The 26,732-nt window shown below is 41.3% G+C and overlaps 1 protein-coding gene and 1 long non-coding RNA gene across 16 annotated transcripts in view; one reads left to right on the top strand and one right to left on the bottom strand.

Moving 5' to 3' along the window:
- TSC22D1 (TSC22 domain family member 1) overlaps positions 1–9,584 on the bottom strand; it is a 172,598-nt gene extending 163,014 nt beyond the window's left edge. For 4 of the 15 annotated variants that reach the window (XR_005025692.2, XR_005025693.2, XR_005025694.2 and 1 more), the window contains exon 1: positions 6,204–9,576. Coding sequence is in view for 10 of the 15 variants with exons in the window: in XM_057494553.1 (XP_057350536.1) it covers positions 6,204–9,073 (2,870 nt within the window). In the remaining 5 variants the exon portion in view is untranslated. Of the gene's footprint in view, positions 1–6,203 lie in introns of all 15 variants that reach the window. The other 11 variants (XR_005025697.2, XM_057494557.1, XR_005025695.2 and 8 more) reach the window with 8 other exon arrangements.
- A 3,349-nt stretch (positions 9,585–12,933) lies between these two features.
- Positions 12,934–18,868, top strand: LOC118914642 (uncharacterized). The gene is made up of 3 exons (XR_008994564.1): positions 12,934–13,187; positions 15,589–15,714; positions 18,666–18,868. It is a non-coding gene; the product is annotated as an uncharacterized LOC118914642 (long non-coding RNA).
- Positions 18,869–26,732: the final 7,864 nt, after the last annotated feature.

The following is a 26,732-nucleotide window of genomic DNA, read 5'->3' as shown; positions in this document are numbered from 1 at the left end:
AGAACAATGACTTTACTAACCATCATTCTTTACATTAATAATAGAGTATTCTTCAGCTGAGATAGGTATGTAATGATAGTAAATATACACATCTATGGTACACTCTTTTCCTAAACACCCCACATTAAAATGACAGAAAAGGAGATTTTTTAAGATATAAAGACATAAGCCTACAAAAATTTAGAGAACAGGTAAAAAGACAATAGCAACAAAAATTTGGAAGCTGGAAAGCAGATGGCTGAGTGACAAATGACTTAGCAAACACCAGAAAGTCAAATCTTTAGCAAACAGTAGAGGGCCAAGAACAAACTCAATTTAAACTGTAAAATCCCCAAAAGACTCAGGAATTGGCTGTACCACATATACCTGAAGTGGAATATAAGGGGAAAGAGGGTGCTCAAAACGGGAAAATTGTTTTAAAAAGTGTGCTTAAGTAACAAACAGCCCCACAGATCCCAACATCCTTCCTGAACTCCAATAAAAAAAAACTGGAAATACATTGTCTAGAGAAGAGGAAACACAAGATCCCAAGACTGAGAGAATCAAGCATGGTAGTAGGCAGGAGAACATACTGAAAACAGGGTGACTGAGTGAAGAGATACATATATGGAGATGCTAAGATTCTCCAAGACCTTTTACCCTACTTTCTTTCCACCTCCCCCAAGGTAGACAGGCCTTCACCTCTAGGGAGAAAAGCCTTCTATAAAGAATCTACCCAGCTAGGAGGAAAGTCATGAAGATATTAACATCAAAAATCCTCCAACCAAACAGCCCAGCCAGGTTACCATACAGTAAAGCTATTTCACTGTAGATTTTCTAATCAGCATTTTACTCCCACTCTTACATAAAACCACCAACCATCTAAGGAAAGGTTATAATATGAAAGATGAAACCAAAGCAAACGATAACAAAGAAAACAAAAACTGGAAGAGACAGATCACATGAAGAAGACATCTTTAAAAAAAAAAAGGTCTAACATGTATATATTTAGACAACTAAGGAAAAGTACTATCCTTATTAGAACAGAATACTATTTAAAATGAGCAAAGACCAAAACAAAAGTTTTTGAAACTTAAATATATGATAAATGAAAGCTCAATAGAAATAGAGCAAAACGAAATGGAAAATAAGAAAGACAATATCATGAGAAAATCAGAAGACTGGTCAAGAAGGTCCATTATCCCAATAAGAGGAGTTTGAGAAAGGAAAAAGAGACAGAAAATGGAAAGAAATAATCAACAACCTTATTTCAAAAAAATTCTCAGATTTAAAAGATGTTTCCAGACTGAAAGGGCACCAATACTGAGCACCATGGCTGGAAAGAGACCCGACACAAGGATCCATCATTTTAAAATTTCAGAACACTGGAAAGATACAATTGTAAATGCTTTCAGAGATTTAAAGAATGAGAGGGGAAAGGGGGGGAAGAAAAAAAGGAAAACAAGAAAAAAAAGGAAAAACAAAATATAAACACACAGGTCACATATAATATATGAGGCATCAGAATGGCGTCACACTTCTCAAAAACAATATGGGTGCTAGAAAGCAATGGAGTAAAATTATAAAATAACACAATTTCCAATTTGGTACTCTTTACTTAACCAAAGAATCAAACAAGTGGCAAGGTAAACCAGAGCCATTTTAAAACATCTGGAAACCAAGAATGAACATGACATAGGCTACTGGAAAATGGATATCCAACTACAAGAGAAAGTAAAGGGAATCCCATAGTTAAGTGTTGTGTACCAAGTCTACAAGGTATTCAGTTTAGAATGAAGGTAACAGGGATATGAGAAAATCTTCCTTAGGAAGATAAAATTGGTAATACCTGGTATGTCTGAACATCTGAAGAGACATTTGATATAATATTAAGTAAACTAGAGAGGGTGTTGAAGTAAATAGAGAAAACTAAGGGGGTGGGGGATAGACAATGGGCTTCAGCCAGATAACCCTTACAGTAAAGCTAACAGGCCAAAACTCACTGATAATTTCTTATCAGCTATTTAGTCTCCTATACTTAAGTGCAAGCAGACAGCCAAGAATTACCAGACCTCTGAGGAAAGGCTCTATTACAAAGTTAAAACCCAAAACATACAAAAATGGAAAGGAAACACACTAAGCTGACAAATGAAAACTTGGAGAGGGGACACACTAACAATTTCATATTATATGTCATCTCAATAGTATAGAAAACATATACTTTATATATAGTAGTATACTGTAATATACTAGATGGCTGGGGTGGGGGTGGGAGGAGGGAGACAAGTGCAAGACATAGTCCAGGCCAGGAACAGTACTCATACTTTGTAAGACTACTGAATAATCAACAGTGATGCAATCATAGTATTAATAGGATGGGGAACCAGCTGAGTAGGTAATGACAGCAAAGTTAAATCATTATTTTCTATGCAGGAAGTTAATAAAGCCAATAACAAAAGGAGTGTTTCATTTAACACACACTTATATAGTGCATATGGTTAGACACAGTTCTAAGTGCTTTCCAAATTCATGTATTCTTGTAACAACCATGAAGTAGGTACTATTATCCCCATTTTTAAAAATAAGCAGACATAAAAAGGTTACGTAGCCCAATATTACATAAAACTAGTAAATGACTGAGGAATGATCAAACTTAATCAATGTAATTCCAGAGTCCAGTTCCTAACCATCTAGCTATGCTGCATATCCAGAAGCAATACAAGCATGTTATTTAGAGACTAGAAGATAATTATCATGATAGTCATCTAAAAGAGGTGAAAGTGATTGCATCTGGGAAAGGGTAAATGGAAAGGAAGGGGCAGGAAGCTTTTGTTTGATAACCACATGAACTATTTTGACTCTTTAAATTGCTCATGTAAAACCTAAGTAAAAACTAAAACTTACAATTTAGTATTTTACAGTTAAAGTATTTTATCTGATGCTACCATCCTCCAAAGTAAGCAAAATGAGTATTATTCCTGTTTTATAGATAAGAAAACTCTCATTCCTCTTGAATAAATATTTGAGGGCCTACTATATGAGAGGCAATGCATTCAGTAGACAGGTATCAATTCACCTCAAGAAATGACGAGGTAAAAGAACAAACAGCAAGTGTTTTTATTCATTTCTTTTCAATTCGTTGCATAAATTATATGACCCTGCATCCCTAAAATCATGCTTAAGTTGAGAGACAACATAAATTTCAAATCATGAGAGAAAAAGACGCGAAAGATTAGCTCATTAATTTGTTCAAAAATGCTTAGTTCTTGCCCTTGAGGAACTCATCTTGTGGGGGAAGATAAGTAAACATAATTATAATTGAATGTGTGCAGTGCCTTAAATAGAGGAACACTAAAAAGTGCCAAGGAAACAACATTCCCTGGGTGAAAACAATGCTTCAGAGAGAACATTTGAGCTGAGCCTTCAAGGGTGAACAGAAGTTTGACCAATTTCACATGAGGCTGTAATAATAATCACAAAGCACAAAAGACTCTATATCAGTGTGAAATACCTGTATGTATCCTGCATTGTAAAGGTAAGTTCATATTAAACTCTAAAATAAGACATTAAGACATAAGAATGATTTTTTTTTAAATGAGATAATTTTAATGCCTGATCCATGTTTCACATCTTCAGTCTTTCCTAGTGGCCAACTGAAAGCACTTTCCACTTGTCTAATAAACATTATAATACTTAAAGTGTTAAAATATTACTTCAAAAGACAACTAAAAAATAACCACCTTTCATGTGCCCTACCACCAGAAAGTTTTGTTAACATGTTTTCTAAATCATAATATTGAAATTATATGTACCCCTTTCTCCCATAGGACTAATAGTTCACCAAGACCAGAAGATGCAAGTGACACAGAAGCGAACATAGGAAGAAAATGTAAAAAGAATTTTTTTTTATTATCATTTTTTTCTCTTGTAGGTATTCTCAAGTTCCCTTCCAAGGGCAAATTTAAGTTTAACAACATTTCTTTTTCCAAACTATAGTGATAAATAATCTATAGTAAGACACAATAAAGAAAATAATATGCATATTTATGCTTTCTGACCTTTACATGTATTTTAGGGGTGAAACATTTAGATTTTTCAGAATTTAAAGGATACCTCTGAAACACAAATTTTATAGTTTTGATGACTTAACTTGGATGTTAACTAGCAAAGGCTTAAGCATGCAGTAAATTCAAAACAGGTATAATCAAGTTACTTTATACCAATATTTCATCACAGTTCTCAGTATCTCTTTTGTCCCTTTCATTCCAAACCTTTCTTCATAATTTCCCCCTAATTATTCTTCATCTCAGTTACTGTATGGAAAAATTAATTTTGTACAAACATCTTAAACTGGGACTCTAGCCCCTCAGTTAAAAACCTAGTGGTAAGCAGCAGCATTGACTTTTAATTGTCTGGAACAGCAAGTTGTGAAAAGCTCTACCACGCTCTAACCATGAGGAGGAAAAAAAGGAGAAAGTCAGGAGACTACAAATGGTAATTAACTAAAATCATGGCAGGTTAAGAATCAAAGTGTGGTTTTCATTTGTGTATATCACCCACCTTCTATTTCTCAGAATTTAACATCCATGTAAGATACCTGTTCTTTATAGGGGCTTCATTTAGATCACCCCGTTCATATTTAGAAATCACTAATATCTGGGGTAAATAATTCTTTAAAATATAGGTGAATATTGGCATGATATGATAAAAACAAAGCTTTAACATTACTACCTTAGGAGTAATGTTCCTAAGGTACATAAAGGAAACTACCTTAGGAGAGTTCTACCCTTTGAAGTACAATTTGAACACAATGATATTGACAGAATACATCTGATTAGATAACAAGACTTCAAATATATGACTTTTTAGAAAAATAATAAAAATCTTGAAGACAAGATTTTAAATTATTTCAATTAACCATGCCTTTACCTTTTATCTTTTAAGCAACAGAAAAAAAAAATCATGCAAACCTTACTGAACCATTTGGCCTTTGTTTTCTTTTTCTAAAATTGCAATTCTTTTGAAATATGCTCAATGTTCCCCAAGTGAAAACCACAAATATTAATTTAGAATGTAAATGTTACAATTAGTTTGACGAAACTTCAATCACAAGTCTCCAACTGACAGTGAAATGTTACATTTTAAGCTTATTCAAGGTTCCACAGTGAAAATGAATAGCTTTTGTCATAATCCTGTATTACTTTGATCAAGGTTATTCAGAATGGCAAACGTGTGAGAACATTCCTTTAAAAATCAACTTAGTTTAAAGCAATGTAAATTATGAGAAACTTCACAACTTTTCTAGCTAGTCAGTTCCAAAGACACAATTTGATTCAGTATGATTAGTAAATTATTTCCAGTCCGACTAAGAAAACACTGGTTTGATACTCTACTTTAGGCTTTACGGTTTTTCGTTTTTTTTATAAAGGAAGAAGGGGACAAGTGGAGTAGATTAGCAAGATTTTCATGCCTCTATAAATTCAACCCTCTAAGACTTTCTTTCTTTACTCTTGAAAATGGCTACCACCTTGATCTATGCAAAAGGAACAATGTACAGCATATATGCAATTTTGACAGTGTATGCCCTCCTTCTGCACAAAATACTTTCTAAAGATTCCCATTCCTTTCAGTTCAGATAAAATGGCTATTAAGTAAGTACACAGAAGTTGGTCGATTACAGTATGAGGGCAACCTATATAACTCAGATTAGGTAATCTCTCCTTTGTATGACTAGGAAAAGCAGGTGACATTATCTTTCACAGACTAAGCTCAAACAGAACTGAAAAGGACTGTCCAGCCTGGTAAAGGAGAAACAAATGTGGGAACCACAACCCCCTGCCCCAAGAGATGATCATAAAAGATTTTCGTAGATCAAAGAATTTACTTTTATATGGGTTAGTAAAAAATTAAATGTTTGTAATTAATCTTCTTTCTCCAAAGCATTTTGTAAATAACAAAAACCACTTGGTGCCCCTGAACCTATTCTTAATGCTGAGTAACTATTCTGTCAAATACTGTTTTCGTGTTACTTATACCATATTCTATCCATTCAGAAACCATTCCATAACATTCCCACTCTGGGAAAGTTACCACAGAAATGCATTTTTATATACAAAAGTGAAAAAATACATAGTGTTTCAGACTAATTTTGTGCATATATTCAGCCACTGAACAGGTTAACCTTGAATCTGTTAAACATCTTCAGAAACATGGCATGGTCTTACCTCTCATCTTCGCCATCCACCAGGGGTGTCGTCAGCGGGAGCACCTTCAACGGGAAAAGAGCAGCAGAGGCTGCTAGGCTGCTGCTACTCCCATCTGAAACTGCTGACATTCCCCCACTGTCACCACTGATAGGCTGAGGTAAGCCAACTAAGGAGGGTTCCGCTGGGTGCCTGGCATCTTCGATTTGGCTTCCAATAGCCTGAGATAATGATTGTGCAGAGAACTGGGTGGAACTTTGTGGTATCTGTTGTGCCAAAGGCAAATTTATATTAGTTGCTAACAAGGGAGGTTGACTAACACTTTGAACCAAATTAGTGTTTTGAGTGGCAGGGGTTTGTGCTATATTCTGTGGTGGAACCAAGTTTGTTGGGACAGAAGGCATTCCAGAAGGACCAGCTGAACTAACTTGATTGGTAACAGAAATACTACTAGCAGAAGGCAAAGGACTAACTGCAGGCAACTGCTGTGAAACAACTTGAGCTACTGATTCTGCTCCTTGTGGCTGGGGAGGTACAGTTAACAATGTACTTTGGGGTGCCATGACCAATTGTTGAGGAAGGCTTGAAGCACTAGTTTGAACTCCCTGATGAGTAATCACAGTTTGAACAGGTGGAACTATCTGTGAAGATGGAGGAGCACCTTGCTGAATAACTGAAGGTGTGACTTGGGTAGAGGGCTGCTGCACTGCAGTAGGTATGTTTGCTTGTTGACCAATATTTGCAACTTGACTGCCACTAGGTACTGCTGATACGGCTATTTGAGCCTGGCCAACAGGCTGGCCAGTTGCCCCTACAGGTTGTGCTTGGACAGCTGTGGGCTGCACTGGCAGCTGGATACTCTGTGGCTGAGCTATAGGAATCACCGTTGTTCCTGCTCCCACTCCTGCAGAACTGGGCTGTCCAGAGGACACTGCTGTTTGAAGAATTGGCAGCTGCTGTATGTACTCTGAAGGAGGATTCTGACTCACTGATTTGCCGTGGCCTGGGGCCATCTGTGTAGAAACAGTCGGTTGCTGTCCGTAGTGTAACTGCTGGGGTGGTGCCCCTGGAAGGGGAGCTTGCACTGGAGGAGACATCTGAGAATATGGCAGCTGGGGTTGAGCCAAACTGGAAATGGAAGGCTGCTGACCTAAAGCTGAAGTTACACCAACCACATTAACAGGTGATGGCTGGATACCAGTTGCAGCATTGATAGTGGCTTGCAGAGGTACTGGTTGAAGACCTTGCTTTTGCTGATAGCTCAGTTCTTGAGACGGTAATTGTACTTGTGAGATCTGTGACTGAGAAATACTCTGTGGTATACTAACTGCTGACATACTCTGTGGACCAGTGCTACTGAAGTCCATCTGCTGAAGGGCCACACCGTGAAGAGCCGGTGGCTGCTGCACCACCACAGCAGGGGCTCCCATCTCTCCACTTCCCACACTCTCTGTGTAGTGACTCAGTGTGCTGACACTACTGCTCACTGAACTCCCGCTGGTGCTCTCCCTCTCAGAAGTCACTTCTGCTGGGTTTTGTTTTACAGTTTCCACTGCTTTATTTATCGCCACACCTTCTGCAGCAGGTACAACATTTTCTTTTTCATAGAACTCAGTGCAAGTCCATCTACCTTTTTTAAAGGGTTCAGAACTAGAATCTAACTTCACAACTCTGAACCTTGACGTGTTAACTGTGGGCTGTTGCTGCTGACTTGACACGGATCCCACAGACATTCCTGCAGCTGCATTAAGAACACTGTTAACAGCGGAGGAAGAAATAGTACCATTGCCCATGCCACTCAAGATACTCACATTAACACCGCTGCTAACTCCAGGCCCAACACTCACACTAGCAGCACTAGGAATATTGCTTGCATGTATATTAGCATTACCAAGTATGCTGCTGGTCACATTAGGACTAAAACTACCCACAGCAGTAATGTTAACATTATTCACTGTATTAGTGCCAGTAACAGAATTTATACCTATACTGCCAGTAGTACTCGGGGCACTGACATTAGTCATTATAGATGCAGGTGAGCCACCCGATGATACAGCAGAAGATGATGCAGCTGGTGTACCACTGTCAGAGCTTCCAGTTGTAGAGAGTTTTCTGGTTACTGGGCTTGAGGGTGGCGCTCCAGGAATGGGTGTACTGGCCACAGCAGTATGGGATGGATGGTGGTGCCCGTGATGGAGGTGGTGCCCATGATGGATGTGATGGTGGTGATGGAGGTGGTGTGCATGAGCATTTCCATTGATCACAACATTCTGCTGTGGAAGGTGAGGCAAATGAGGCTGAGGAAGGTGGGGCTGGTTGGGAGAGACTGCCCCAGGTGTCTCAGCTTCCTGGAAGTTATTTAGCGTCTCTTCCGAAGAGCTACGTTCAGGCTCCCCTAAGTCAGTAGCCCTGGAGAGTGACACATCAAGGATCTCAGAAGACGATAGATCTTCCGTGTGAGACTCATCCAGGTCGTCATAGCTCTCAGTGTCCTCTGCTATACTGTTGTTAGAGCTGATGCTGGCAGACACCTGGGCCGGCGTAACGCTAGTTATCTGGAAGCCACTTTTCTTTTTCATTTGAGTTCCGCCTGGCGCAAGAGGCTGTGCCTGCAGCTGAGCCTGCGAAAGAAGGTTCAGGCTTTGTGGAGGCGGAGGCTGTGGTCCCGACGTGGAAGATGCTGCAGGAGGTGGCTGCTGGAGCAGCGACGGAGGTGGAAAATCCTCGGAAGCTGTGGCATTACTGCCAATGCCGGTACCCGCTGCACTGAGAGCAGAGGCGCTGCCGCCACCACTGCCCCTTCTGGGGAACACTGCCGGGTGCGCCATCTTCCTAGCACTAATATCTGCAGCGGCCGCGGCGGCGGCAGTGGACTCGGGCGGCTGGTGCATTGTTGGGTACCGGGGGGCGGAGGAGGCGAGTGCGATTTCCTTCTGCACCGTAATCTTTGTATTCAAGACGCCGGGGAGAAAAATGGGACCTGACGCTCCGCCCGGCGCGATTCCTCCTTCTCCTCCTGGTCCTCAGCAGAAGGCGCCGGCCGCTCCTGCCTTCGAGGGCGAGATTCGGGAAGGGAGGATGAACGAGGGTGAACAGGGCGGCCGGGAACCCGAGGAGGGGACCCCTTCAATCCTTCGCCATTCACTTTCCCCTCTAGTCTCACACCCCCCTTTATACTCCTCTTCACGTGGGGTGCGGGGCAGGAGGGAGGGGGAGAGCGGGAGGGGAGAGAGCAAGGACGGGGGAAGGTAAGAGGAGCGGGTGGGAAAACCGAGAAATGCCCACCTTCCCCGGACAACTCAGCGCCCACCTCAATCCCTCCTCGGCCGCTGCAAAACCCTCTTGGGCGCTCTGCACGAAGGCAGTGCCCAGAGTGCCGCCTTCCCCTCGCCGCCGCCGGCGAGCCCCGGGCTCAGGGTCGCTCAAACCTCCCTTCCCGGCCCCGCGGCCCCCGCTCCGCCCTCCCCCCACCTCCCGCGGACCCTTTCAAACCCCCTGGGCTCGCGGCGGCTGCTCCGTGCGGAAACGCGGGCCGCGGCTGGGGCCGGGGCGGCGAGGCTCGGAGCCGGGCGGCGGCGGGGCGCCCGGTACGGTGAGCCCAGCAACGAGGCGCGGGCGGGCGCGCAGAGACGCCGGGTCCTCGCGGAGCACGGCCGGGGCGCGGCGGCGGTGGCGGCGGGAGCCCAGGGACCGCTCCATCACTGGCAGCCATGGAGCCCGAGCATTTTCCTCCCTCAGGGCAGGCGCCTCGGCTCGGCACACGTCCTCGGGGAGGAAGGGGCCGGCGCCCGAGCCTCCCCGGAGGGCGGCGGGACGCGCGCTCAGCGCGGAGGGGTGCGAGCCGCGCTGGTCCTCCTCCTCCACAGCCGGCTCGTCTTCTCCCGGCTGCTCCTGCGGCCCGGACGGGAGGGGGCCGCAGGCGGCGGCGGCTTCTTTCTCGGCGGCGTTGGTGGCCAGACGGGCTGGTGCAGCGACTGCAGCCGACGCCGTTCAAAGGAACGAGAGGTGGGGTTGGTCGGTGTCGGCAAACGGGGCGGGTGAGCGGGTGGGTGACGGGGGAGGGCGGCGGGCGGCGGGCGGGGAGGGGGCTGTGGTGGTTGTTACTAGTGCTCTTCTCCGATTCCCCCGTATCCCCCAGTCTCTCGCGGCATCGGGAGAGGCGGGACCGGCGCCCGAGCTCAGGAGAAGGAGGAGGGGCTACCGCCGGCGAGAGGAGGAGGAGGAGGAGGTGGCGGCGGGGGCTGGGGGGAGGGGACACGCCGAACAGCAGGAGGGAAGATGGCGTCTGCGCGTGCGCCCAGGCGCCGCAGACATAAAGCCAGGTCCGGCCAAGAAGGAGGCGCCGGGACTTCGGGCCTTGCGGAGCGCGAGGTCTCCCGACGGAAATTGCCGAAGGCTGGCGGAGGCGCGCCGAGGTGGTGGGGTGGGGGATTTCGGCCGCGGGAGCGAATACGATCGGCCTGTAAGGTTCCGCCCGGTTGGGGGTGGGGCAGGGTGCGGGGCGCGTGCAGGTTAGGTGTGTCCGCTCTTTTCTCGCTGGCGGCCGGCGCGCGCGCGCAAGCGGCAAGCGAGGGGGCTCGGCGGAGAGCGACCCGCGGAGGCTGCCGGAGCGTCAGGTCTAGGGTGTGCGCGCTCTGGGTGGTGTTCCCCCGCCTGCCGAATGGCTAATGAGGCTTTCTCCGCAGCAACAGCATCACGAGTTTCAGTTCCCAGGAGCCCGCCGCCACGACATGAGTCAGGCTTTCTTCTTGGGCGCGTGGCAGAGCCCTCCTCCCCCTCGCACACCTGGGCTCGCCCCCGGCCCGCAACGCCCTCGCTCCCTCTGCGGATGCCCCTAGCGCCGAGCCTCGCAGCCCACCGAAGACGGGTGGATCCTCAAGTTAGGTTCTGCCTTTTGTGCAGTGCAGCTGTGGCTGCCAAGCGGTCCGCTCGCCCTTCGACGGGCAGGGACGAGGCAGCCGGGCAGATGCTGCGGCTGTATACAGTTAATTGCCTTTAGGCTCCTCCGGAGTAGGCTCTTCTCTAGACAAAGAGTGCTTGCAATCCATTCTTACCTGCGGGGAAGCAGCTGCCCAGCCCAGTAAGCTAACAGACTTCAACAGGTGGAGCTTATCTCCAGCAAGGACGGCTTTTCGTTTAACTGTCCAGGCTGTAGCTCCCATTGGTTGAACTTAAAAAGACAAGTGGCCTAGTCATGGAGGGACACGAGTGCCGTGATAAATAAAGATTGCTTTTAGGGTTAGAAAAGAAAAAAGTATCTGCAATTTCAGTTAAAAAAAAAACCTGCATGGGTCTGAGCATAGTTCTACAGAAACAGTTTAGGTTTAAATGGAGGCAATTTATTGGGAGTTACTTCCTTGGCATTACACGTTAAAATGGTCTAGCTCTAACCATTTTTTACTACTAAGCGAGAAAGTACTTCTCGCCCAGAAATTAAAAACAAAGTAATATGGGAAAACCTTATAAATTTTTTTGTTTTTTTTAACGTAGGTTGCTGGGGAACTAAACGCTTATGATTAGACTAGGAAATCTCAGACTTGGAGATTTACAATCCTTTTTCAGAAGCTTGTTAAAGCTTAAAGAGCTGTAGTCTTTTGCAGTTTTGATAGGCGTCTCATTGTCAGTGCAACATGCTACGTTTAAGTTTCTCTAAACTTCTTCCCGCATTCCATCCCTCAAAAAAGTTAAGAATGTCACCATTCTCTTACATTACTGAATAGAAATGCACTCTCAACACCCCATGTATGTATCCTGTATCAAAGCTTTGATAAGTTGCCTTTTCCACGGTCCCACTAAACTCAAAAGGCAGGATTTTTACTTTAAATTACTGATCTGGAGCTCTGTGCTAGTACAAAGTAGGTGCTCACAAATACTGAAAAGCAATGCAGTAATAAAAATCAAATACATTTCAAAAGACTACTTGTTTTATGATATTCATGTAATACATGAATGATTGTTTTTATGTAACTGGCCACTTGTGTATTTTACAAAATGATAATTTAATACCCAGTTTCTGTTGCAAATGATATGACTGGACAATGGCTGTCATCCATTTTTGAAATGTAAATCTGACATGTTTTTTTCAATACTTTTAAAATGAAAATAGAAACTATCCTAATCAATTCAAACTGCAATGGAATGTAGATGGACAAAATGCCTTTCTTTGGACTACCGTGGGAAAGAAAATGCCCTTGATCCCTCAAAATGTTGCCTTAGGACGAAATTTTAAATTACCCCCAACAATTCAGCACCTCTTGGGCTACCTAAATACCCACTATGATTGTTCTGATAGGTTAGAAGCAGAAGAAATACACATAATAAATTGTCTTGCTAAGGGGTTTCAGCCCCAGACAAGTCCACTATGGATTCAATGTGACCAAAGAAATGACGGTAGAACGTTCTTAGGGTGAAAGGGTTATACCCAACTTTATTTCCACGGTGGCAGGACGATCACTAGAATCCCGTCCACTCAGAGTGAGTCTGCCTGCGAGGCACTCTCTACCCTCACAGCCATCTCAGTCTCTGTCCTCGGAGCTGCCACCACTCCAGCCTCTGCTCTGCTCTCCTGCAGCATTGCAGCTGTGCCACCGTGTCGCCCAGAGCACTGGGTGTAGCTTTTTATAGAGTCAATACGACGCATTGCCCACCCATGTGTAGTGAGTCAGCTGACCAGGGCCAGGTAAGAATCCTGGCCATAGAGACCTTCACTTCATCCACAATAATGTTTTACCCAAACTTGACAGAATGAGTGGTTGAGATAATCTTTATGAAGATAAAATGAAAATTCCTATGGCCAGGATTCTCACTTGGCCCTGGTCAGCTGACTCACTACACACAGGTTGGCAATGCGTCGTTATTGACTCTATATAAAGAACCCTGCCCAGTGCTCTGCACGACACAGTGGCACAGCTGCAAGGCTGCAGGAGAGCAGAGCAGAGGCTGGAATGGTGACAGCGCCGAGGACAGAGGCCCAGGGGACAGCTGTGCGGGTAGAGAGGCCCAGAGGTAGAGACCGGCTTGCTGCATGCAGACTCGCTTTGAGTGAATGGGATTTTAGTGATTGATCTGCCACCGTGGAAATAAAGTTGGGTAGAACCCTTTCACCCCAAGAACATTCTACTGTCATTTCTTTGGTCACAGTGAGTCCACAGTGAACTTGCCTGGGGCTGAAACCCATTGGCAAGACACCTTATAAAAGCAGATACTTGTTTTAATAACCAATAGTAAGGGGTATTGTTTTTGGCAGTTTTGATATTGGGGGCTGGGCATATTACTTCCTTTAAAAGAAAGTTATTAAAAAAAAACTTTTCCAGGATAACATAAGAAAATATGGTCTTTTCAAATTATTTCATTTTTGTCTCCCATATTAGTTCCAAATTTCTGGTAAGGCTACACCAAGTCCCACCAAGGCATAAAGAGCAACTCTGCGGTTATGGAAACCTGAGCTTGAAAGACGTTTGTGTGTTTCTGTGTGTGAGAGAGAAACTTCCTTTCCCCCTCTGCCTCTCCCTCTCAATGCCAACATTTCTATCACCTGTGTGTATGTCCCCACCTCCTCTCAATCTCTCTCCATGCCAACATTTCTATCACCAGTAAAATATGAATACAAGTACATCACAATAAGCAGAAGCACTTCAACAACCAGGTGTTACCATGTTATCACTTTTTAATAAACAAAAGTGAGTTTTTTACATTAATATTAAATGCCTACTCCTATGTGTAATGATGTCATTAAGTCCTTTAAACCTCGTACTTAGCATTATCCTTTGCCATTTTTTCAAAAGGCAAAGGATAAAGCTACTAGGCATATCTGAATTACTCTACTGACTAGAAGATTTGTCTGTAGCACAGTGTTCACTTAAATCCAGTTATTGAACATTGCAAACCAGCATGTATATTTGTCTGTTTGGCGTTTTCTCTACCACAAAATAGAAAATTTGCTGAACATTATAGCACAGTTTACCTATTTGTAAGAACTGTGAAATAGGTCAGTATTTAAAACCAGGTAATTTTCCAAGAGCATGCCCTCTAAGAGCAGGAAGGAAATACTTTCACACTCAGAATGGCTGTGAGTGACCAAGACATTAAAGAGAAATGTATGGAGAAAATATACCACTGCTCCACTCCAGTAATTATTCTGGCTAACCAGTGCTTTGGTCATGCAATATTACTTACCTGTAACTTCTAAAAGTCATCTGGAAAAGTCCATTTTAAACATGAGTTATAAACATGACAAAATCACATTTTTACATATGAAGAAACTTATATGCATGAGGATGTTGCCACATATTCATAAATCAGTTTGTGCTCTAGAAAAAATTTTAAGTGAGACCAGAAGTAATATGTGCTATTTTTTGTAAGTAGCACAAAATGATTATTTTGAAACTTTTCATTCAAATTTCAATGAGTATAGTAATAACTGATTACTTTTTGCAGAATTTGTTCGATTTTCTTAATATAAGTAAATGTCTGGCCAGCTAAACAATTTTATATCCTCATAGGAGAGAGACTTACAAAACAAAAATACAGAAATTTGAATTTGTGGTTCCGAGAGCACACTGATATGCATTAACTCATTTAATTCTACCCTTTTGGGGAGGCATTATGCCCATTCTAGAAGTGACCACAGAGAGGTTAAATAACTTGACCAAGGTTTATGCCTAAATCTGGGTACTCAGATCCTCTCAGTTTCAGATTCCATGCCCTCTGTGTTGAGGGATTTGCTGAAAAGCCAGTCTGAACTCTAGGGACTAATATTTTTCAAAGCTCTCTTGGAAATTAATGCTTTTAATTAATGCTTAATGCTTCTGAATACTAAGAAGGATGTGCTGCACACATACTAATTGCATACAGTGTTTCTTCTACATGAAGGGGATAAAAGACTTTTTCCCTGTTTGAACCAATGTAACTGTTACAGATTCTTCTACAGTCTTTTCTGACTTATGAATGTGTTAATTTGGAGAATTTTCTCACAACCTAAAAAAAACTCATTTCTAACTTCTGCTATAGAACTGTGAAATGACTTTGAAAAAAGAAATAATTTGTTTATTTAGATTTTTTTGTCTATAATCAAATAACACTCCAAATCTCCCCAGACCATAGTTAATATTTTTAATGCCTACTCTATACTACACATTGTTCAAAATACTGTAAGTGTTTTATCTTACTTAATCCTCACAACCATATAAATAGGAACTATAATTCCCTTTTGCAAGTGAGGGAAGTAAGGTGCAGAGAGGTTGAGGTCTTACAACTTGGCAAGTAGTGGAACTAAGGTGCAGATCTCTACAGCATAACCACTCCTTCACAGCTGCGTCCAAGACATACTGTTAAATCAGACTCCTGCCAATTCTGGCTCCCAAGTTAGATTTCTACAGCATACTCATGTTTTAACTTTTCTAAATAGATGTATCCAAAGAATCTAGGAGCACCATTTTCTACTGATGCAGAGGCAATCTAAGAAAGAATATACATTTTTGAGACTCCAATGGCCACCTAAGAATTGAACATAAATGAAGAAAACAATGATTTGGTAAGTTGGATTATCCTTCACTGATCAGAAGCAGATGCTGAATGCTTGAAGAAAGGCATTAATCACACATAATTAAGGAACACTGTCTATATAGAACAAGATAAGTATTTTCCCATTTTAGCATTTAGCCTTTATTGAACATGAGCACCTGTAGAATAGAGGCAGTAATAACCTAGTCTTTCCAACATGTTCTAAGGACCAATTTGTATTTGTACATCTTTTTGAATAGTTAAATATGGAAATAAACACATTTATCATATTTGTATCATAATTCTAATAAGACCTCTGTCCTTCCATCATACATGTACCAAAACCAGGTCAGGGAATACAAAGAAATCATAGCAGCCAGTATTCTTTGTATTTAAAGATTAGGTTTGCAAACAATATATCTCAAGTCTCAAAGCTCAAAGGGAAAGGAATAGCTGTTGGAAGTCATTCCTTACTGTGGAATTTTCCTTTGGTCATTTTCTCCCTCTGCCCTGACTTATCTTTGAGGAGAAGAAAGTTGATAAGATAGTTTTTATTAACTTGTACTTAAATTTTAAATTGTCTTTTCAGTTAATTTCACTATGCAAGAAAAACAGGAAATCATTAGTCTTAAAGGCCAAAATCTTTTATAATTTTAATAGTTTTAAAAAAGAAAAGAGAATCTTAGATGCATGCAAGCTAACTTGGAATCAGAAGCACAGGGTAACATTCTCTTACTATTATGATCACAAAATATTAAAGGCAACAGTACTATTTACATATGGAATGAATGATAAAAATTAGGATGATTAGAAAGGAAATATTGGCATATCAAACAAAAGCATGAGGTGGAATTTAAGAGGAAAAAGCCCAAGAAAATTGTCAAATTCAAGAAAATTAAATAATGTAATTGACTCAGTCTCTTTACTGAGTTAAATATAAAGTTAATTGCAAAGATGCCAACAAAGCTTTCCTTCAAAAACTGGCAGAGAAGGTCCAGGTGCTTTCTTGCCCCAGTTATTTATAGACAGAAATGGGATCACATGAGACTGCCAACTCAGTGGCTTAACTTTGATGTTTGAGAGAGTTTCTTAACACCCTTCTTATTCAAGTCATAATTGACATACAAAAATGGCTTTAAATTACATGTATATCAATACATATTTTGAATAAAATGGGGTAATACTGTGTTACCCAATGTTGATCCCTAATTACTTGATAAATAAGTACATAAGTTTTGAAAGGAATACTTCCAATGAAAAGCATCTTAAGAGCTAAGTTTATTCTGACAAGCATATAATAGCAACTCAAAAAGTACTTGTAAAATGTTTCTTAAATCCCACACTATGTAATAATATTGTCAACATAATTTATCACATGAACTTTACTACTGGAGTTTTCTCACAAGATGTTTCTAAAGAACATTAAGTTCAGAAATTATGACATTAGGAAACAAGCTTATTATTAAAATTGTGGTCAAGGGCATCCAGCAGCATTTAATTTCTTCTGTTCTTTATTTGACCTGTGGAAAATTCTCCTTGCCCCATAGCAACTTGCTGGCTTATTTTTTTCATGGAACATCCTGCCCAAAACATTTTTTTTTTTTTGTAAGAAGCAAAGTTCAGTGAAAATGGTAAGAAGATATGAGTTAATCTATATCTCCTTTTCTGATAGTTCTTCATTTGTTTAGGAAACAGGGTATATGTTAAGTCCTTATTAGAGCTAGTATTCTTAGCCTTTGTGAATTCTGGAAGTGCATTCCTTCCATCCTGCCTTAAAGGTATGAAGAATTCATGTGCTTTTTCCGGTCAGATGAGCTCCAGAACTATTCTCTAAGAAACTAACTTGGCATAACTAGTCACAGAGCTCATACAAAGCCTAGGATAAATAGAGTAATTTCAGATAAAGTGATATATTTTTTTAAAGTTTAATTTAGTTAATATGTCTAAAAAATTTACTAGCTGTCTATTGGTCAAAGCTCCATTTTGAAGTATTAATATCAATGAGGGTTCTGCTATTATTTTTTCATTTCTCCCCACATCAAACATGTTTTTCCCTTTTATTTATGTTGTGAAGGGTAACAGAGCATGCCATCCTAAAATATGCCACTTCAGTTTGTTGATATTTTAAGCTGTTGGCACTTAGAAAACAACAAATGGAGAAAGAGGCTTTCTCTCACCTACCTTTATTTGCCCAAAGATAGATCCTCCAAAAGGAGCTCAGTTGTCATATATATCCCTTCCCTGGAAATTTTATCAACCAGGGAAAATGGACGATTGTCAGAGAGAGACACCACACTCAGACTTTGTGACAAACTATCATAGCTCCTATGTAGTCTTCTAAGGGCCCATTTATCTTTCCTAAAAATCATTTACTCTCCCCTAAGGAGCCTAAGATGGAATTTAATTCTGAATTCTAAGCTACCTCATACAGTTGCTCATTTGTCCTGGGTCTCTCCGTGTATACACAAGCTATACATGTTAATAAGCTTGTTTTTCTCTTGTTAACCTGTGTTTTATTACAGGGGTCTCAGCCAAGTATTCAAATGGTAGAGGAAAATTATTTTTCCCCTATAGTTGTCAGTATAATAAAAACCACCTTCTGTTATGTAACTTAGAATAAAAAGTAAAGAAGCTACTTTCCTGATTATTATAGATAGGTTTTAAGTACATAATATTTAGCACAGTATGCAAGTGTTCACTAAATTCTTTTTCAATGATAGTGATTCTGTAGCTGAAGTACATTCCCAGTGAATACACTGTAATTGACTGAATTTAGGATTTCTTTATGCCGCCCCTGTCTTTGAAAGAACCAGGAGATTTGGTCCCCAGAGCCACTTAGATCTGTAGGTTCTTCAGAGAAGGCAAATCACCATTTCCACCCAGCGCTGTAGTAGTAAAATATCCAAAGAGAATCGTCTTTGACACTGTTTCCAATTATTCTGTTCTAATAAGACAATGACTTAGCATTCTTCTTATTACTAGTTGTACAACGAGTCACTCATTTAAAACTCAAGCCTTGAGGAGGGCGGAGCCAAGATGGTGGCATGAGTAGTTCAGTGGAAATCACCTCCCAAAAACATATATATTTATGAAAATATATAAATACAGCTATTCCTAAAAAAGACATCAGTGGATACAGTACAACAGCCAGGATACATCTACATCTGCAAGACCTCAACATCACACGAAAGGGGTAAGATACAAGCCACAGCCCGATGGGACCCAAATGCCCCCCACCCCCCCAGAACCCGGCAGGAAGAAAGGAGTCAGAGCGGGGAGGGAGTGAAAGCCCAGGACTACTAAGCAACCAGCTCTAGAAATCCGCACCTGGAGTGCAGACACACAGTGCATGGGGTGCTGGATATTAGAGAAACGAAAAAGCAAAACTTATGGTCAGGTCCCTGCAACCGGCTCCCCTGAGACAAAAGAAAAGCAAGTGCTTTTTGCAAGTCTTAAAGAGACAGGGACACCACAGCTTGACGAAGTCGTCCCGGCACACTTAGCCAGCACCTGGGAATCCTGGGGAACTTTAGGCACCCTAACCCCCTGGGCGGCAGCGCAGCTCTGAAGTCCCTCATGGCAATAAGCAGCCTGCCAGTTGTTCCCCCAACTGGCGCGGACCCCGACACACCAACCCAGTAGTGGGAGAGCGGCAGTGCGTGCCAGCGGCCACGACAACAGAGGGACCCAGGAGAGGCCCACACAAGCCCATGGCAGCTGCAACCGAGCAGCCCAGGAGCAGCCCACGTGCACTGGGGGCCATGGTGCTACAGGGGCCCGGGAGAGGCCCACGTGAACCCACTGAAGCAGCAACTGAGCGGCCCCAGGAGCAGCCCGCACGTGCCGGCGGCGGTGGCACCAGAAGGGCATGGGAGAGGCCCGTGCATGTCTACGGCAGTGCCAGAGGGGCCCAAGTGCAGCCTGCATGCACAGACAGCAGCGGCACCAGAGGGACCCAGGAGCAGCCCACAGGACCTGGCAGTGATAGAGGAGCGGCCCAGGAGCAGCTGCACCCCCAGCAGTCACCCAGAATTCCAGACAAATGCACAGCCACCCGGGCCAGACCCAAAGGCCACTGCTGGTACACAGCTGCCCGGCAGGGGCGCCACTTTCACAGGGGAGCACAGCCAGCGTGCCTGCCACTCCCCACAGGGTTCTGCACTACTCTGATGGAGACCCCGCCCACCGCAGTTTAGGGGATTAATCTGGTGGCTACTCCAGGAGTGCAGATAACCGAGACAGGCAGCACAGAAGGGCAAGGTGTCCAGCAAGAAGAAAAAGACTTTCTTCTCCCAGTTGACACACCCGCTACCTGCCTATGGCCACCGCTACAACCATGAAAAGGCAGAAGAATTTAGTCCAGTCCAAAATAGTCCAGACAACCCCTGAGAGAGGGCCTGTGGAGATAGATCTAACCAGCCTCCCTGAAAAGGAATTCAAAATAAAAATCATAAACATGCTAATGGATCTGCAGAAAAATATGCAAGAGCTAAAGGAGCAAGTACAGAGGAAGACTACAGAAATAAAACAATCTCTGGAAGGACTTCAAAGCAGAATGGACGGGATGCAAGATGCCATTAATGGAATAGAAACCAGAGAACAGGAACGCATAGAAGCTGATGCAGAGAGAGATAAAAGGATCTACAGAAATGAAACAATATTAAAAGAACTGTGTGACCAATCCAAAAGGAACAATATCCACATTATAGGGGTACCAGAAGAAGAAGAGAAAGAAAAAGGGAGAGAAAGTGTCTTTGAAGAAATAATTGCTGAAAACTTCTCCAAACTAGGGGAGGAAATAGATGCTCAGACCACAGAAGCACACAGAACTCCCAACAGAAGGGACCCAAAGAGGACAACACCAAAACACATAATAATTAAAATGGCAAAGATCAAGGACAAGGACAGAGTATTAAAGGCAGCCAGAGAGAGAAAAAAGGTCACCTACAAAGGAAAACCCATCAGCCTATCATCAGACTTCTCAACAAGCCTTACAGGCCAGAAGAGAATGGCATGATATATTTAATGCAATGAAACAGAAGGGCCTTGAACCAAGGATACTGTATCCAGCACAATTATCATTTAAATGTGAAGGAGGGATTAAACAATTCCCAGACAAGCAAAAGTTGAGGGAATTTGCCTCCCACAAACGACCACTACAGGGTATTTTAGAGGGACTGCTCTAGATGGGAGCACTCCTAAAAAGAGCACAGAACAAAACACCCAACATATGAAGAAATAGAGGAGGAGGAAAAAGAAGGGAGAGAAATAAAAAATCATCAGGCAGTGTTTATAATAGTTCAATAAGTGAGTTATTTTAGACAGTAAGATAGTAAAGAAGCTAACCTTGAACCTTTGGTAACCACAAACTTTAAGCCTGCAATGGCAATAAGTACGTATCTTTCAATAATCACCCTGAATATAAATGGAATGAATGCACCAATCAAAACACACAGAGTAATAGAATGAATGAAAAAGCAAGACTCATCTACATGCTGCTTACAAGAGACTCACCTGAAACCCAAAGACATGCACAGACTTAAAGTAAAGGGGTGGAAGAAGATATTCCATGCAAACAACAGGGAGAAAAAAGCAGGTGTTGCAGTACTAGTATCAGACAAAATAGAATTCAAAACAAAGAAAGTAACAAGAGATAAAAAAAATATAATGATAAAGGGCTCAGTCCAACAAGAGGATATAACCATTATAAATATATATGCACCCAACACAGGAGCAACAACATATGTGAAACAAATACTAACAGAACTAAAGGAGGAAATAGAATGCAATGCATTCATTTTTGGAAACTTCAACACACCACTCACTCCAAAGGACCGATCCACCAGACAGAAAATAAGTAAGGACACAGAGGCACTGAACAACACACTAGAACAGATGGACCTAATAGACATCTATAGAACTCTACACCCAAAAGCAACACGGTACACATTCTTCTCAAGTGCACATGGAACATTCTCCAGAATAAACCACTAATACTAGGCCACAAAAAGAGTCTCAGTAAATTCCAAAAGATTGAAATCCTACCAACCCACTTTTCAGACCACAAAGGTATAAAACTAGAAATAAATTGTACAAAGAAAGCAGAAAGGCTCACAAACACATGGAGGCTTAACAACATGCTCCTAAATAATCAATGGATCAATGACCAAATTAAAATGGAGATCCAGCAATATATGGAAACAAATGACAACAACACAAAGCCCCAACTTCTGTGGGACGCAGCAAAAGCAGTCTTAAGAGGAAAGTATATAGCAATCCAGGCATATTTAAAGAAGGAAGAACAATCCTGAATGAATAGTCTAATGTCACAATTATTGAAACTGGAAAAAGAAAAACAAATGAGGCCTAAGGTCAGCAGAAGGAGGGACATAATAAAGATCAGAGAAGAAATAAATAAAATTGAGAAGAATAAAACAATAGGAAAAAATCAAGAAACCAAGAGCTCATTCTTTGAGAAAATAAACAAAATAGATAAGCCTCTAGCCAGACTTATTAAGAGAAAAAGAGAGTCAGCACACATCAACAGAATCAGAAATGAGAAAGGAAAAATCACGACGGATCCCACAGAAATACAAAGAATTATTAGAGAATGCTATGAAAACCTATATGCTAACAAGCTGGAAAAGCTAGGAGAAATGGACAGCTTCCTAGGAAAATACAACCTTCCAAGACTGACCCAGAAAGAAACAGAAAATCTAAACAGACCAAATGCCAGAAACGAAATTGAAGCATTAATCAAAAAACTACCCAAGAACAAAACCCCCGGGTTAGATGGATTTACCTTGAAATTTTATCAGACATACAGAGAAGATATAATACCCATTCTCCTTAAAGTTTTCCAAAAAAAAGAAAGGAGCAAATACTCCCAAACTCATTCTATGAGGCTAGCATCACTCTAATACCAAAACCAGGCAAAGACCCCACCAAAAAAGAAAACTACAGACCAATATCCCTGATGAACGTAGATGCAAAAATACTCAACAAAATATTAGCAAATCGAATTAAAAAATATATCAAAAGGATCATACAGCATGACCAAGTGGGATTCATCCCAGGGATGCAAGGATGGTACAACATTCGAAAATCCATCAACATCATCCACCACATCAACAAAAAGAAAGACAAAAACCACATGATCATCTCCATAGATGCTGAAAAAGCATTTGACAAAATTCAACATCCATTCATGACAAAAACTCTCAACAAAATGGGAATAGAGGGCAAGTACCTCAACATAATAAAGGCCATATACGATAAACCCACAGCTAACATCAAACGGAACAGCAAGAGGCTGAAAGCTTTTCCTCTGAGATCGGGAAAAAGACGGATGCCCACTCTCCCCACTGTTATTTAACATAGTACTGGAGGTCCTAGCCATGGCAATTAGACAAAACAAAGAAATACAAGGAATCCAGATTGGTAAAGAAGAAGTTAAACTGTCACTATTTGCAGATGACATGATATTGTACATAAAAAACCCTAAAGACTCCACTCCAAAACTACTAGAACTAATATCAGAATTCAGCAAAGCTGCAGGATACAAAATTAACACACAGAAATCTGTCGCTTTCCTGTACACTAACAATGAACTAATAGAGAAATCAGGAAAACAATTCCATTCACAGTAGCATCAAAAAGAATAAAATACCTAGGAATAAACCTAACCAAGGAAGTGAAAGACCTATACCCTGAAAACTACAAGACACTCTTAAGAGAAATTAAAAAGGACACTAACAAATGGAAACTCATCCCATGCTCGTGGCTAGGAAGAATTAACATCGTCAAAATGGCCATCCTGCCCGAAGCAATATACAGATTTGATGCAATCCCTATCAAATTACCAACAGCATTCTTCAATGAACTGGAACAAATAGTTCAAAAATTCATGTGGAACTACCAAAGACCCCGAATAGCCAAAGCAATCCTGAGAAGGAAGAATAAAGTGGGAGGGATCTCGCTCCCCAATTTCAAGCTCTACTACAAAGCCACAGTAATCAAGACAATTTGGTACTGGCCCAAGAACAGACTGATAGACCAGTGAAACAGAATAGAGACTCCAAACATTATCCCAAACATATACGGTCAATTAATATATGATAAAGGAGCCATGGACATACAGTGGGGAAATGACAGTCTCTTCAACAGATGGTGCTGACAAAACTGGACAGCTACATGTAAGAGAATGAAAATGGATCACTGTCTAACCCCATACACAAAAGTAAATTCAAAATGGATCAAGGACCTGAATGTAAGTCATGAAACCATAAAACTCTTAGAAAAAAACATAGGCAAAAATCTCATGGACATAAACATGAGTGACTTCTTCATGAACATATTTCCCAGGCAAGGGAAACAAAAGCAAAAATGAACAAGTGGGACTATATCAAGCTAAAAAGCTTCTGTACAGCAAAGGACACCATCAATAGAACAAAAAGGTATCCTACAGTATGGGAGAATATATTCATAAATGACAGATCCGATAAAGGGCTGACATCCAAAATACATAAAGAGCTCGCAGATGTCAACCAACAAAAAGCAAATAATCCAATTAAATAATGGCAGAGGAGCTGAATAGACAGTTCTCTAAAGAAGAAATTCAGATGGCCAACAGACACATGAAAAGATGCTCCACATCACTTGTCATCAGAGAAATGCAAATTAAAACCACATGAGATATCACCTCACACCACTAAGGATGGCCACCATCCAAAAGACAAACAACAACAAATGTTAGTGAGGTTGTGGAGAAAGGGGAACCCTCCTACACTGTTGGTGGGAATGTAAATTAGTTCAACCATTGTGGAAAGCGGTATGGAGGTTCCTCAAAATGCTTAAAATAGAAATGCCATTTGACCCAGGAATTCCACTTCTAGGAATTTACCCTAAGAATGCAGGAGCCCAGTTTGAAAAAGACAGATGCACCCCTATGTTTATCACAGCACTATTTACAATAGCCAAGAAATGGAAGCAACCTAAATGTCCATCAGTAGATGAATGGATAAAGAAGATGTGGTACATATACACAATGGAATATTACTCAGCCATAAGAAGAAAACAGATCCTACCATTCGCAACAACATGGATGGAGCTAGAGGGTATTATGCTCAGTGAAATAAGCCAGGCAGAGAAAGACAAGTACCAAATGATTTCACTCATATGTGGAGTATAAGAACAAAGAAAAACTGATGGAACAAAACAGCAGCAGAATCACAGAACCCTCGAATGGACTAACAGTTACCAAAGGGAAAGGGACTGGGGAGGACGAGTGGGAAGGGAGGGATTAGGGCGGGGAAAAAGAAAGGGGGCATTACGATTAGCATGTATAATTTGGGGTGGAGAGGAGCATGGGGAGGGCTGTGCAACACAGAGAAGCCAAGTAGTGACTTTACAGCATCTCACTACGCTGATGGACAGTGACTCTGAAGGGGTATGTGGGGGGAACTTGGTGAAGGGGGAGCCTAGTAAACATAATGTTCTTCATGTAATTGTAGATTAATGATACCAAAATTAAAAAGAAAAAAAAATCTTGAAAAATAATGGAAAAAGAAAAAAACTTAAGCCTTAACATATTTTCAAAGGCTTTGATCTACAAGTAAGTTTTTTTTAATGCCAAATAGATTTTATAACGGACATCATTCCCCATCCCTCTTTATTTTCCCTTCTCATTCACTGCTCCATCATATCCCTCCCTTCATTCCCATTTCCCTCAACACACCTCAGAAATTGAAATTACAATAATCTTCACATTGATGGAACCCCAAAATAGTAATATTTCATTTTCTTTTTTGTGACAATCATGCCAAGAGCAGTCAATACCACCATTTGCTATTCCATTCATCCTAAATATATGATTAGTTATCATTCATAAATAATACTGCTACAAAAGCACAGAGGATAAAAACAAAAATATATTAACTAATAAAAAAAAATTCAGCATCTCGCAAATGCATATTAATAACCACGGCTAATCTCCTCTAAGTTATATTACAGATATTTTTCACCTCAGGTTAAAATATTTTTCCCCTGAAAAGTACTTTAAGTAGAAATAAAAGTATATAATAATTTGTAAGCTGCTAAATTGTAAAGTACTAGAAGATGGGATATGTGGGATTTTGTTCTCTTTAGAAGAACTAGGAACAAGAAAGATAAGACAGATCCAACTTAAGTGTCATTAACTGAATATCCACTGCCTGTTCTAACTTTAGGAGACAAAATTGCCTGTGCAACAACTTTTATACATCAATGAAAGCACAAAAGTTGGCAGACTTCCTCCGACCCTCCCCTCCAGCTGAAAGGTGTATTTACCTAACCTTACTATAAACAAAGGACAAATGGAAAACAGTAAGAGAACAATTTGGTTCACGTTTCACCAAAGACATTTTCCTTCTGGTTAAAGGTAACGGGAGACTTCCAGACTGTGGTAAACACCTCTTAATCCCCCAATTACACTAAGGCACAATATTGAACTTTGGAAATTGGATGAGAATAACTTCAATGTAAAATAATAGCAGCAACATATTTTACAAGCCATGATGCTTCACTGATGCATACATCTGCTGGGAAATGAGCATATGGTAATGTCCAGTACAGATGTAAAAAACTGCAATCATGGCTCCTTAGTATGGTAATTGATTGTGAGTAAGTGTGTGAATTTTGTTAGATTGTTTTAATTTTTTATTGTTAGGATTTGCTTTTGTTTGTTTTTTAATGGCAGATATTTGGGAGGAGAAAAGCGTCTTTATTTTGGGTGTAACTAAATCTAACAATATTACTAATAAGATGAGGAAAATAATCAAACAGCAGTAAGCAGGAGCAACAACAACACACTAAAGGATTTTCTGAGGCTACTTGTTCCCTAATAAACATCATGATAGCAAACAACCACGCATAAGTAACATTATAGCCCTATCCCCTATGTTTAACCAATTTTATTCCATGGCAGCCCATTATCTATTTATTGACAGAATATTGTAAAAGGAGAAAGACTAGAAAGTGGGTTTTATGCTTAAAAATAAATAACAGTAAGAA

Source organism: Manis pentadactyla, chromosome 17, assembly GCF_030020395.1.
Source record: "Manis pentadactyla isolate mManPen7 chromosome 17, mManPen7.hap1, whole genome shotgun sequence".
NCBI lineage: Eukaryota > Metazoa > Chordata > Mammalia > Pholidota > Manidae > Manis > Manis pentadactyla.
Note: the sequence above shows the minus strand (reverse complement) of the source record. Positions and strands in the feature narration are given on the sequence as shown.